The 14,349-nt window shown below is 35.9% G+C and overlaps 1 protein-coding gene across 1 annotated transcript; it reads left to right on the plus strand.

The window, feature by feature from the left end:
- The first annotated feature begins 477 nt into the window (after positions 1-477).
- LOC103715196 (integrin-linked protein kinase 1-like) lies at positions 478-12,959 on the plus strand. Its single transcript, XM_008802750.4, has 12 exons — positions 478-1,209; positions 1,504-1,578; positions 1,719-1,823; positions 2,862-2,947; positions 4,906-5,026; positions 5,287-5,366; positions 5,981-6,043; positions 6,164-6,279; positions 6,707-6,792; positions 8,668-8,792; positions 11,108-11,239; positions 12,712-12,959. Exons 1-12 carry the CDS (start codon positions 793-795, stop codon positions 12,716-12,718), a joined length of 1,413 nt encoding a protein of 470 aa, XP_008800972.1. The 5' UTR covers positions 478-792; the 3' UTR covers positions 12,719-12,959.
- Positions 12,960-14,349: the final 1,390 nt, after the last annotated feature.

Raw genomic sequence — 14,349 nt, forward strand, 5'->3', positions numbered from 1 at the left:
AATAGATGTGATTTAATGAATAGCAATAACTTAATTCAAGTACTATGATCGGCTGCTATACTGATACGCAAAACCTAGCGGTGATCTGATAAGTGAACGATAACAATATGCTTAAGAGATACTTGCATGAGAATCTCTGAAACCACATTAATCCGACATACAGCCAACATAATGAAGGAGACGTGTCGGTGGCAATTGGCCAGATTAAACGTCCGATGGTGAGGATAAGACTTCGCCAACTTGGGGTCATCCCCCGTGAAGCCGGGCCTCGTTATGTTCACATAATATTCCAAGCTCAAATAATTGATTCCGGTGACCCGACTTCCACGTGTGACATCGGAGAGCCCTTCCATTCGTTGAAGGGTCAGTGGCCGTCGACTAGTTCTAGCCGTCCGATCAGTGGTCCCGTTCCGTCAAGCGGTCCTCGTTCACTCGATTTTTAAATCTTTTTCTTCTCCTCCTCCCGCCGTCCACAGGGACGCGGAATAGAATAGGATAAAAGCCTCATATTGCTGCGTCCAAAAGCTTCTCCAAATCTGGCTTGCCCCCAATTTTCTCCCACTTTTTCTCAGCGATATCGGCGTCTCGAGATCTGCAACTCGAGCGCTCAATCTAGGATTCTAACCCTAATTTCGTTCGAGTCCCAGTGCTTTACCCAAACGATCTCTCCGGGCATCAGTTTTGATGTAGTTTCGATGCTTTTTCTTGGAAAATTTCTCCGTGATATGATCTCCGATCTGATTTAAGTTTTGAGGGACTGGTGTTTGATTTGAGATCTGAATCTTGGGAGGGATGGAAGTGGTGGCGAAGCTGAAGCGGGAGGTCTCGAGGCAGTTCTCGGGCCGGTCGCTGGGGAAGAGCGGGAGGTTCAGCCTCCGGCGGCAGGCGTCGCTGGATCCGAGGCTGGGAAATGCGAGCCGGTTCGCCTTCGGGCGGCAGTCGTCGCTTGACCCCAACCGCCGGAGCCCGGCGAAGGAGCTCACGGTGCCGGAGAATCTGGACTTCACCATGCAGCTCCTCTTCATGGCCTGCCGAGGCGACGCGAAGGGGCTTGAAAACCTCCTTAAGGAGGGGGTTGATGTCAACAGCATAGATTTGGATGGGCGGACTGCGCTCCATATTGGGGCTTGCGAGGGGCACGTTGATGTTGTCAGGCTCTTGCTCAGCTGGAAGGCCAATATCGATGCCCGCGATCGGTGGGGAAGCACGGTAAAGTTTTCATGTTTTCTCCTTCTTTTACTTCAAAATTGCTTTTTTTTTTTTTTGACATTTTAAACTCTGAACGATTCAACCTATTACTCGCTGCAAGTTTGCAATTTTCTTGAATGAAAAATTGAATTTTTCTTTCTCGGCCTTTTGGTTAAGATCAAGAGTGGATTTTTTTTTTTTTTTTTTTATAGTCAGAGATCGAGTCAATGATAGAATTTACTACTTCTCATTTTGTAATTCAGTTTCTTTAATATGTATCTGATTTTTTTTTTTTTGGACTTTATTTCAATGCAGCCGGTTTTAGATGCGAAGCACTATGGCAATGTCGAGGTCTTTAATCTCTTAAGAGCTAGAGGAGCCAAAGTTCCGGTACTATAAGGCGCTTCGTTGTGAATTTTGATAATAAACTGAGAACCTGCTTCTTCTTCTTCTTCTTCTTCTTCTTTTCCACGGAGCTTGAATTTGTTGCTGACTTTCTTTATTTTGTAAAATCCGGTTTTCCTCTTCAGAAAACCAGGAAGACTCCCATGACTGTGTCACATCCCCAAGATGTTCCGGAGTATGAGCTGAACCCATTTGAGCTTGAGTTTCGGAGAGGCGACGAGCTTTTAGAGGCATGTTTTTATGTTTGTTATATGGCACTCTATGCTTATGGCATTCTATATCTGTACTTCAATACTCTCCATGTCGACACCTGATTAACTTGAAGATAGAGCTTCAGCTTTTGGGTAAAAAAAAGAATAAGAACTTAAAGTTATAATCATTAAACCTTGACGTTCTCAAAATTTAACTGTACTTCTTTTTTTCTTTCCAATCATGCTTTTCAAAAACATATTTAATTTGTTTTGGGTGAAATTACTTTTAGAAGACTCAGATATATCTCCTAATAAGGTCTGAAATACCGTGGTATGGGGTGTACCAGACATGGGGCAGTGCCACAACAGGACGGTATGGCATGTGGTGCAGTACAGTATGTTTGGCTTTTAAACCTTGCCTAAGGCTGATTATATGCAGCGAACTTTTCAGGAGAGTTCACTTTTCTTTCTCTGTCAAAATATCTGATGTTAGAATAGTGCTGGTGCGATCATATGCGCTTGTGATCGTGTTCTCACATCTTTATAATCATATATGTGCATATGTACTCTCTCCAATATACCTGTCTACCTGTTGTCATAATTCTTATCATGTAAGGATTACCAATTGGCTACTGTTTATTCTTAGGCTGTACAAGGTTTGGTGGAAATGCATCCATGACATCTTAATGGACCATAACAAAAGTCAACATCTTGAACAGTACGCATTATTTTTACTATTGCCTCTGGCTCTAATCTATGCTTTCTGTGACCGATTGTTTATATTAATTATTACCAGCTAAATTTGTGCTATCATGAAGATGGTGATCTTACTCAAGGTCAGGAGAACCTCCGCATCATTTGTGACCAACATAAATGCTACTGCATAAGGATTCAATAATCTGTTTTCTCTTGGGCTTGGTTTTCTAGTTAACTTTTATTTTGCTACAAGAGCTGCTTCATTGGTTCATTTCCTTCTAATGCTTACTATGTATTTCAATTAGGTATTGTTGATGTTCTTAAAGAAAAAATTCTTGTCTTATAAGTTGATCGGTAATTGTTATTTCTCAATATTGATAGGGCACGCATCAAGTAGCTAAATGGAATGGAACAAAGGTTTCCGTGAAGATACTTGGCAAGGAAAGCTATTCAAATCCGGATAACATGTACTTGCTTGCTTATCCTTCTCGTTGTTATCTTCCTCTTCTTCTTCTTCCATTAAAAAGGTTATGTATAAGAATGTCTTTGTTAAATTTTAAATTGTTTTGGAGGGCATGCTGTGATTGATATAAAAGAATTGGTTTTTATGAAATTGTGATATTGAATTATTATACTTTCATCTCTTATTTCTGTTTGAATTTCTATTCCTGACCCAGTCTATGAGGACCCGTATGAGCGTGTATTTAGTCCCATATTGGCCATGCACTAGGTAGATCTTGGATACTTATATAGAGTCAAGGAACCCAAATAACATCTTCTGGTTAGCTTTTTTTGGGTGATGTCCTGAGTTGTTACTAATGGTATCAGAGCAGAGCCAACCCATGGCTCATATGGACGAGGGGCACTACAGCACAAGCCCATTTGGGTTCACCATGGGCTGCTCGGCGTGGTTGTGATTTGATGTCTGGTACTTATGATTAGATTTGAATGGATTTGGATCCTTAGCCTGGCAAAGATACTCGGACTTAAACAAGATAAGTATATAAGAACCTCCATGAGCGTATGTTTAGTCACACATTGACTATGCAGCGGGTAGATTTTGGATACTTATACAGGATTAAGAAACCCAAATAACATCTTCTAGCCAACCTTTTTGAGTGAGGTCATGGTTGGTTACACTATCCCTTTCAATAATATGAGATTGAGTCATGTTGCTTTCTTCTGTATGTATTCTTACATGTGCCCTTTGGAAACATTTTCACATGATATGCTACAACCTTTAAAAATATAGTAAAAATAATTAACAAAACTGAGCAGCTTTTACTTTCAAATTCCTGCTTCTTGATCATGATAAATTCTGATTTGTTTCTTCATGTTGGCGAATGTGAACTTGTTTTGCCAAATTGGTTGCTACAATTAAAGTGGTTAGATTACCTTAGATTGCTGAGCTTGACTGAAAAGAAAAAAACTTGGTAATTATGAATCTGATCCAATAAGTTTTAATCCACTATGAGGGAATTAATCTGAAGCTATTTGTTGCTAACGTCTCTAAAACAAAGGCTTCTTGTTAAACTTGATTCATGTAAGAGCACATACTTACAGACATAGACTTTTATATGTCTATCCTCATGAGCATCAAGGTTGATTTTCTCCGCCACATTGTCATAATCTAGTACTCCCGGCAAATGATTGAATGTGTTTAGCAATATTATGCTTTCTATTAAGGCTTTTATATTCTTATGATTTTGATTAGACACTACATGTGATGGCCTATTTGGCCAATCCTACATTCCATTTTAGATTTTAATAGAGAGCTCTAAATGAGACATAGTAATTTAACATGTCCAGATTTGTAGGGGAAAAAAAGGTGCATGGAAGTTAAAATATAACTAAGGAGAAGTAAAATGCCCACACATGTGATAATATAACATATTGCTGTCGTATTATATTACATCACCTTTATGGCCAGCCTGTTTATTGAACTTCCAAAGCGACAAGTATTTATTGAAATATCTCCATTTCTGACCAACTATGATCCTATAATATGTAGGAAAATTATTGGACTGCATGTTAGGTTTTAGTTCATGGTAATTTGTCAATAGTACCCTAGGAACAAATTACTTTTTATAAGTATGTTGGTTTTTTCTTATTTTTTGGTGCCTTTATTTGTACTTCCTTTTCTTTTTGCATTTCTCCTAATTTTAGTCGAAACTCTTGCTGTCACTGTTTAAAAACAAATATTGATCTCTGGGTTAATCTTCTACTGTAATTATCTTGATGTGAGCCCGTGCCCAACAAAATTAATTAGAGCTCATTTGCCACATTGTTGTAGCTCTATTTGCATATCGAGTTATAAGCAACCGAGTCCATCTTTCTCCTCTCAGCCCATAATTATATAGCTTTAAAATTTGCTTCATTTAGTTTTGTTTACTGTTAATTGTCCTTGCTACTCCATCTGCTGCAGAAATGCTTTCAAGCATGAGTTGACTCTATTACAGAAGGTTCGGCATCCAAATGTGGTTCAGTTTGTTGGAGCTGTAACCCAAAATATACCTATGATGACTGTTTCGGAGTACCATCCATTTGTAAGTTTTATATGCCATTCTCTTATATGAATTTGAATTACAGGGATTATTTAACCAATCTAAGCCACTAATAATTTTCTAGAACCATTCTGTTCTCCAATAATTTCTGGTAACTTTTTACATCAATTATTTGCTTCTTCTTTCACATGTCAATTTCTCGAAATTCTTAGAAATTAATTTTCTAAGAAATAGTGAAGAAGTTGCTATTTGACTAGAACGACACTCTAACTTCTGGATTTATCTGTTGCTCTTAAACTCAGGGTGATCTAGGAAGTCATCTTCAAAAGAAGGGACGTCTAAAGATCCATAAAGCACTTAGATATGCCCTTGATATTGCCAGGCATGTATTAATGTGTTTTTAAGATGGTACCGCTTATCAAATTGATGTGATCCTGCTGACCTAATATGTTGCTTGAAAATTTCATTTTTATCTTTGTAGAAATCTAGCTACATGGTTTTCACTTATGTTGAGAGATGTCTAGATGCTGACTGAGTCCTGGTAGATATGTCCGTATCTGTTAGTATCAAGTTTTGCCTTTTCCTTCAAATTTCTTATTTATTTCCTTGTGATTGACCTTCTTTCTTTGATGGAAAGAAGGGTACATTTCATTATTACTTGATCTCTTGCTTAAGCGGCATCTGTTGTCCAGTCTTTGTCCTTACCTTACAGATGATCCTAGTATATGCAAATGAATGTTCTTAAGCCACCTAACTCTTGCTGCCTGAAATTCTCATGTGTTTCTCTGCGCGTTATGCTTCATCCATTCCCATGTTGGTTTCCTCTTCACAGCTGAAAAGATGTGAAAGTACAAATAGTTGTTGCATATTCTTATATGAGTCAGCATACCATGTGCATTATTAGCCTGTAATAGTCTCTTACAAATTGAGAATATATACCGCCAGCTTTTACCAAAATGATGTCTTACTGAAGTATTGTTTCTCCTTTGGATCCAGGGGCATAAATTATCTTCATGAGTGCAAACCAGACCCAATTATCCATTGTGATTTAAAGCCAAAGTAAGATTGATCAAATAATGAATCTGTCTCACTATTGATGATAAAGCAGTTTCAAAGTGGAATTTATTTCTACCTATTTGGTTATGTACTATACTTTATGATATTTTGGTAAGGTGCCAGAAATATTTTGCTGGATAATGGTGGCCGATTGAAGGTGGAGGGATTTGGCTTGATTGAGATAGTAAGAGTATTGCCAGATAAATTTAAATTAACACATCCGGTGGCTCGTATTGACAGTAAGTTACATTGTTCCTGTGAATCTAAATTCTACTCTACCTAAATTTTACTGGAATGTATTTTTTTTTTTCTTAGTACAAGGTATCTGCTAATACGGTCAAGATGTATTCCTAGTCATGCTTCATAGAGGAGTATATTGCATTAAATAGGGAGATACTGAATTGTCATTGATGTAGAGTGGAACTTTTAGTGATTTGGAATTTTATAATTTGAAAGAACAAAATGTCTAATCAAACATATTGATTCCTAAGTTGATCTTGACATCTCAGTTTTCACATTCTTAATTAGCTTAGTTAAATTTCCCCTTGATAAATCTGTTCAGTAATCCAATCTTTATTTCAATTTGTGATATTTAGGGCTCAGTTTTTATAGTTGTTATATTAATATCCTTGAAATCTGATCATGGCTATTAGTTATTCATGCTAGGTTTGTATATGGCACCTGAAGTTTACAAGAATGAACTATTCGATAGAGATGTTGATGCATTTTCTTTCGGTCTAATTCTTTATGAGGTATGTCAGACTTGTTGTAACTTTTGTTTACTGAATTTTAGCATTTCCTTTCTGCCACAGTACATTTCTTATAATTGAAACATCACTCTACAAGTTGAAAAGCAATCATCTCATGAACTTCTAACATCTAGTTTTTTAGTTAATTTTGATGATAGCGATTAATTTATAAGGAACCACCTAACAATTATTTAAAAATATATAATTGTGCAATGGAGTTACTGACTGTATTTTTATATAATCGACCTATTTCAGTTCTCCAATATGGAGATGCTTATGGGTTAGATTAATCATTGGATCAATGAGCTTAGATTAGTAGGTTTAGTCATGTCTACAGTTTTGACCTTTGTGCACTGTTACCTAGACACTTGTATGATTCATGATCTGGATCATAACCTGCAGACAAAATTGCCTTAAACAATCCGGATCTCATTGCTGGATCAGGATTGATTTGGAAAATAGGATCTAGATCTGTATTATGAATCATACTGCCTTTTCGATCATAAGATGCAAATTTTCATATATTTTTACAACCATATATTAAAATCTCGTCCTTGCTTTTTCCTAAAGCATTCTAGCTAAAATAGTAATTTTCTTGATAGATAGTATGTATAACTATCTTGGATAATCAAACAAAATGTTTATTCAATCAAACATGCCATATGTGGGCATATGTTAGTGGAAACCAGACTTCTTGTATGTATGGCTTTTTATTCTTAATCAGACTCAATATTTACTCATATTTCAATTTTTACATTTCTTATACATTTTAAAATTTTTGAAAGAAATTAGGAAAAATTACAGTCTGTGATTTGATCCAGTCCTACCTACTCTAGGATTTATGACTTATCCTGATCTTAACAACATTGCGCGCAGGCACGTATAAGGAAAAAAAATCAAGCCTCCAAAATTATAAGTAGTGATTGATGTCATTTCCATTTCCAAATTGCTCCTTTCAATTTGAGATTGGTTGAATATTCAAAGTTTTAGCCATGATGTTAATGCATTTTTCTAATAGGTTAGTGCGTGTTTGTTATGTGCTACTAGGCTGATAATTGAAGCGTAAAATGATGTATAAACTGCAAGTCAACTGATCAATCACGTATGGGGGAAATCTGCTGTTTTAAGAAGGGCCAGGACTTTGTTTTAAGATTAATATTTGTTTAAAGTTATTCGAGTCTTAATTTGAAAAGGATAGGGATATAATCATAATAACAGCTATTCATAATGCTTTATTAGTATGAACAAATGATACTCACTTTCCCAATTAGTATATGAGTTTTATGCTAGAAAAGTAAAAATATTTGGAAGCAGACTTACTCTATCTTCTATACTTTGCAGAATGTTGAATGATTACAGAACAATCATTTGATATGCTTTTTCTAGAAAACACTTTGATTCTACTTGGTGATTTCCTTGTTTCATTTTTCACAGACCCTACTCTTTCTATTAAAATTACTTCAGTTGAAAATCCCTCTCTCTGTTGGAATTGATATGATTGACAACATATAGTTATTTGTGTATCAATGTATGCCCTGTTTCTGATGTGTTCATGCTAGGAATTTCCTTACAGCACAATATATTGGAAAATACATAGGAGAAGGTGGAGGCTGAAAATGAATATGGTTTACTTTTTACCATTATTGTGAGTGAAAGCTCCCTATACACGGAACATGACTTACATTATGGCTTGTACTTTATGTAAACGAAAGAAACTTATTTATTACATGCTACATCCTCAATTATTTGGAATATAAAGACCTTTAATGATTTTTGTTTGTATTAAATAGCTTAAGTTATGCAGATCATATTGAACTTTACTCGGACTGACCATAAAATAAATTCTTTAATCATTTGCCTCTTAAACTGTGTGTTTAGATGATCGAAGGAGCACCAGCTTTCCACCCCAAGGCTCCTGAAGATGCTGCTAAAATGATTTGCTTGGAAGGAATGAGACCACCATTTAAGAACAAGTCTAAAAATTGTCCTCCTGGTCTAAAGGAGTGAGTTTGCTCCCCCTAACTTAATGAGTCTATATTCTGTAAGGCCTAATCTGTTTGAAATTGTATGGCTTGTTTTTGATAGTTTTGATGGACCTTGTCTAGAATGACGTTAGAATTTGAGAACTAGGCGGCTATTTTTTTCAGAAAGAATCCTCAACCATCTTTTTTTTTAATGTGCAGATTTATGCAATATTAAACTGATCGACTGTTGTATACAATTAACTACACTATGGTCGTTCAGTTACTTTTTCCATTTTCCCATGGTTTCTTTAAAGACTAATATGAAATACACTATGTGGAAGGACAGTATTAAGTTCCATGGTCCTCCCTTCAGATGTTGACAACTTGTGCCTTTTGGACTCTAGCCTAAAGTAGAACTTATTCTTCGATATTATTATGGAAAAATGTTGAGGTTCTCTTTGCAGACTGATAATTGTGGTGTTTTCGGAATTGTTTGACTGAATCGCATGTTGATATGAATACTTAAATTTATAATTGTTTCCATTGGCAATAATATCGATTTGATCAGTCTCAATATGATATTCTTGAATTCATACTGGAAACACTAAACTCCCAACTTCAGATGCATGAATTGTGTATCGAGTTTATTCTTTCTAAAAGGTCATGCTGGCCAAAGTTTTTCAGATAATTTTGGGTTCTTTTTAAATCAGAAGTTTAGAAGCATCGTCTGATAATTTCTGAGTCCTTGTAGAGAAGATATTATAGATGAAGGGGCATAATCTTCTTTGAGCACCAAACTTGGCTAAAGAGATCAAGAGGCTGTTGCCTTTTTGTTAGACTAGACCTGGGCACGTCCAGCACATGTGAAAGCATAAAAAGTGGAGACAAATGTAGTGGAGGCAGATGCAAGGAAATTTCCAGAGGTTCACAAACATGACTCAAGAGTTTAAGTTTAGTAGTAGAACAGATGTGGGCAAATTTCACGAAATCATCTTTAAATAAGTCTGCGAAAAGGAATCTTTCAAAATGTTCCTCTTGTGCAATGATAATGTCCTTTTCATTGATATTAGCAGGAGAAAGTTCAATAACTGCATTGTCTTCAAATCCCTATCTAGTCACTGCACTCAACTCATCTCAGACTTAAGGCCTTCTGAGACAGATTTTTTCCTTGGATTGCTCTCCTCGACCACTGTGTAAACAGTTTTATCTGGTACCACACTTTTAGTCTATTATAACAGCATTCCTTGCATGACCCCTGACCAACTTTAAGGACGATTATCATGTGGAGCCACATCTCCAGGTCTATGTAGGAAGGTGTTCGACTAGTCATGTAATTGTGTGGTGGTTTTATACTTTGGGTGGAAAGGACTTTAGAGAAGGTGCATGTTTCCCGTATTTTTCAAGAAGGGATACTAGGTTGCTGACTTGTTATCTGGATGAGGAAAAACTACACCTAGGACCATGGTTTAGTTCAGGGAGTTCAGGGACTTCACAGGGGATCCCTGGACTCAGACTGTATTGAGAAAGTATTGTATTTATGTGGTTCATAAAGTAATTAGTATAAGATGAGCCAGGTAAGAAGTTTTGTGCACCAAAACAAAGCTCCTCAATTTGGTCTGGAATTTGAGTTGGAACAGCATTGGAGAGTTCCAAGATCCAATCTCTGTCAAATCATTGTACTAACCTAGTCATCAGATCAGTTACAATATCCACATCTTTTTTGTGATCTTTAGTCAACTGGGAGCCTCTTCTTAGAAGTGAAAACAAGAGCACTTTTTATTATCTTGTACTAGAATTCACACCTTTCCTAATATGAATGGATGCTGAATTCCTGGCAAAGGCAGTTTTGTGCAAGAATCTTCCGCCAATACTGGAATGCAAGTTGGTCCCAAGGGAAGTTTACTTTACCAGTCCCTCATATTAAGTTCATGCAACTGGCCTCTAAGATTATTCTGAATTCCACGTATTTTACGGGACCTGAATTCATCATTGAGTATGTTGCTTACTGTTTCAACTGTACAAGCTCTGCACAACCTTCTTGTTGATTTGTTAAACTCCTTATTTTCTGTCCATATTTGCTGCAAGCAATCTCTAATCACAGAGGACAGCAATGCTTTACATTAAATTTCTTTTCTCCTGGTGTTAGCATGATTCTTGCATTCAAATTTTTCACTTTCCGGGGTTCACTTTCATATTTGCATCATATATATTCATTAGAAAATTTTATGTTTATTTCATTTTCTTGATATACAAATTGTTCATACATTTCTTCTGCTGTTCAGAGCAGCTTTCTTATGCCACTGTCAATCCACATTCTCTTTTAAATGAATATGGTTTGGGCATTACTGGTGCAGGTTGATTGAAGAGTGTTGGCATCCACAGCCCACGGTCAGGCCAACATTCTCAGAGATAATTCTGCGACTGGACAAACTATATGCTAACTGTGCCAAGAAGAATGGATGGAAAGACAACTTTAAGCTTCCTTGGTATGCAGTTATTTATGAAACCATCCTTAAATCAACCTAGCAGTTCTCAAGTCATGATGTTCTCTAGTTTGTAAAATTTTTGGGGAAACATATTGATCATTTTCCATCTGAAATGATAATATTCATGCTATCAAGTGTATTGAAGAATACTATTACAACAAGAAATTTAGGATCAGGCAACAATATCCATAACAGGTCTTTTGATAGTGGAGTGAACAAATGGTCAACTAACTGGTTAACTGATCCCTATTATGTATATAGGTGATCTAAGTTTAGGTGTACTTAAGATTCATTGCCTGGTATTATCATCACCTCATGATTCATGATCAACTTGGATATATTGTGAGTAATACAGAGCTTGAATTTCAGGTGATTTTATTTGTGAGAAGAAAATCAACTTTCTGATGTCTGATATTATATACTCTGCAGCTTATTAGCAAGAATATTCTATCACCAACAGTGATCCTCACCCTGCTAATGTAGATGTTTTACTTTCGATCCATTACATTGATCAACTAAATGGCCACAGTTGTGTATTGTGGACACTTGGTGTTGTAAAATCGTCGTGCTTCAGTGGAAGCAGGCAGTAGGAGCATCATCTTTCAATATTTTGTTTGATCGATGCCTATTTGTATCATTTTGTTTTTAATTGCATATCCTCAACTGCTTCGCACCAGATAAGTTCCTTGAATTACCATTTTGTTGAACCTCAGTTCCATCTGTTCTACTAATTTCAGGATGTCAATATTAGGGGTTAATATGCTTACTCTTTCCTTAACTTGCTTACCACTAAGCTTCGGTTTGCTTGCTCTTTTAGACTGATTTCCTTTTACTAGTTTCATATTTCTTGTTTCCTTTCCCCTTAGTTTTGCTGGTGGTATGAATATAATGTCTTCTTATCTGCGCTCCTATCTATGTTACTCAGCTCTTTTATAAAAAGAAAAATCCTTCCAACCTATTTTCTGCTTCTTAGAGAAGCTGGTGCCTTGTTACTCACATGGATCTCAGTCTTTCATGGTAGAACCTACAATCCAAATTGTTTACAGCTGGCTAGACCCAATGTAGCTGTTACAGAATTTACGAAGATGTTCACAATTGACCTCATACATGATGATTCTACCTAAAAGATAGTCTTTTCTGTGCAGTTAGTAGTACATTCTTCCATGACTTTGGGAATCGGTTTTCATTATTTTTTAAAAAATGTTGAATATGCTGTTATACTCATCTATTTAGTTTCTCATGTGAATTATTTCATCGAGTATCCTTTTGGCTCTTGGCCTTGCTAAATTAGACTCCGAATTGCATTTAATATTTCAGAAGATCTTTCGATTTTGTTAAGGAAAACTCGAAGTTTATATCTCTTCATGATTCTCTTCCTTCTCTTTTGCCTCTTAAAAAGTTAGTGTGCTGCTTAGTTGCCTTTAGGCTCTTTTGTCTTTAATTCTGAACTATATACCTTGATTCTTTTGCAGGAAATAATGTGGAGACAAGTGGGCTCTCATTAAATAGTCCCTGATATTGGTGTGTAATTATTAGGAAATAAATGCTTTCATCTATGAACGCTCAAATAATAGACAGATGGCTTTCTGGTTAAGAAACAAGAACAATTCCTTTTTTATATAATTGAATTGTGTATAAGCAAACCGCTATACTATAATTCCGGTCCTTTTCTGTTTTAACAACTTCCTGTTGCAAATGAACTATTGATTTCCTTTTGTCTTATGAGCCACCATTGGATTTGCTAATAACCAAAGCAAAATTCTTGTGAGCATTATTAGACTGGTATCTGGTAGAACATCTACGAGGCACCTTTTACTGGAGGCTAGAACCAGATTGAAAGCTGGGAAGTTTGACAGTTTTCCAACTTGGATTAGGTCAAGTTCCAAGCTGTCTTTGGGTTCTTTTTGAAGGAGCTTTGGATTGCTCAAAGCCGTGCCTGGAGCCATTTTTCAGATTCTCCCATTTGTATAAAGTCACTCTCCTAGTCTTCTTGGATTAGTTAATGTGCCCAAAGCTACTTATAGTTTCACCTGCTTTACTGGTAAATTGTGATCTTAATGCTCAGTTGCAATGGAAGTGCCAATCTCTCCCAGCCATCAAGTATTCTGGATTGTTTTGTTTCTGAAGTCTCGAGAAGGATATTTTTCCTTCTGGTAAAGAATTTAGTATTTCATTACAGAACCTCTTTTCACCATCCAATTTTTTCTTTTAAATACTAATTATTTTTTTTACTACAAAAAAAAGAGAGGTCCTTAACTTTTTGACATTTAGAAAAGTACACTGGATATTAACATATAAATTCTTTACTTGTATGTAGATATATATAACCAAGTTGAAGATGGATAATTTATAGGACTAGGAATATCCTGGAATAACTTGTTATTCCAGAGGATGAGTGATGCTGCTATGCCTCTCACAAGTCTCGAGTCTAAAGGGGCATTATCATAAGTATGTGCATTCACATAAAAAAAATGCATTTGTTATAACATATATATATATATATATATATATATTGGTATAACTTCAAATGAACATGCTGAGATTAGGGCAAAATCATTCAAAAATTCTAAAACTAGACTGCTCCTGCAAATAAAAAGGGGAAAGAAGAAAAAAGAAAAATTAGATAATGAAGCAACACCTGGTGATTGTATTAAGAGGATTAGCTTGAAGCCTTGTCTTTAACATGTTTTAAGGCTTCGAGAATTTGAAATAAGGCTACCACAAGCTGTATAAACCATTACTTAAGAACCTCCACTACTGATGCAAATAAAAAAATGAAATAATAATTTTAAATAAATTTATTTAATTATTGATCGAGGAAAGAAAATATTAAATTAACTTTTTTTAACAAAAGAATACTTTCTTAGGAGCTTTTGAGCAATTTTTGCCTCTACATCTAAGTATAAGATGGGTGGTATATATCTACTAAATATCCAAATTTAATGAGTATATTTTAAATATTTGACATACTTGTTTAGGCCATTATCTATCTCATACTTAGACCTAACCATAAAGGGTCCAGACTGTGGTATATCGTATCGGTCATAACCGAACAGTACAGGACGTATCGTATCGGTACTCGGTATAGGTGGCGTACCGACCCTCGGTAG

This window comes from Phoenix dactylifera, chromosome 14 (genome assembly GCF_009389715.1).
Source record: "Phoenix dactylifera cultivar Barhee BC4 chromosome 14, palm_55x_up_171113_PBpolish2nd_filt_p, whole genome shotgun sequence".
NCBI lineage: Eukaryota > Viridiplantae > Streptophyta > Magnoliopsida > Arecales > Arecaceae > Phoenix > Phoenix dactylifera.

What these genes read in the sequence shown, in the direction of transcription:
- LOC103715196 (XM_008802750.4), top strand. Translation starts at nt 793, where the DNA reads ATGGAAGTGGTGGCGAAGCTGAAGCGGGAGGTCTCGAGGCAGTTCTCG. An exon ending in TATTCAAATCCGGATAACAT is followed by an intron (nt 2,948 to 4,905) that starts GTACTTGCTTGC and finishes CATCTGCTGCAG; the next exon opens with AAATGCTTTCAAGCATGAGT. An exon ending in TCCGGTGGCTCGTATTGACA is followed by an intron (nt 6,280 to 6,706) that starts GTAAGTTACATT and finishes TATTCATGCTAG; the next exon opens with GTTTGTATATGGCACCTGAA.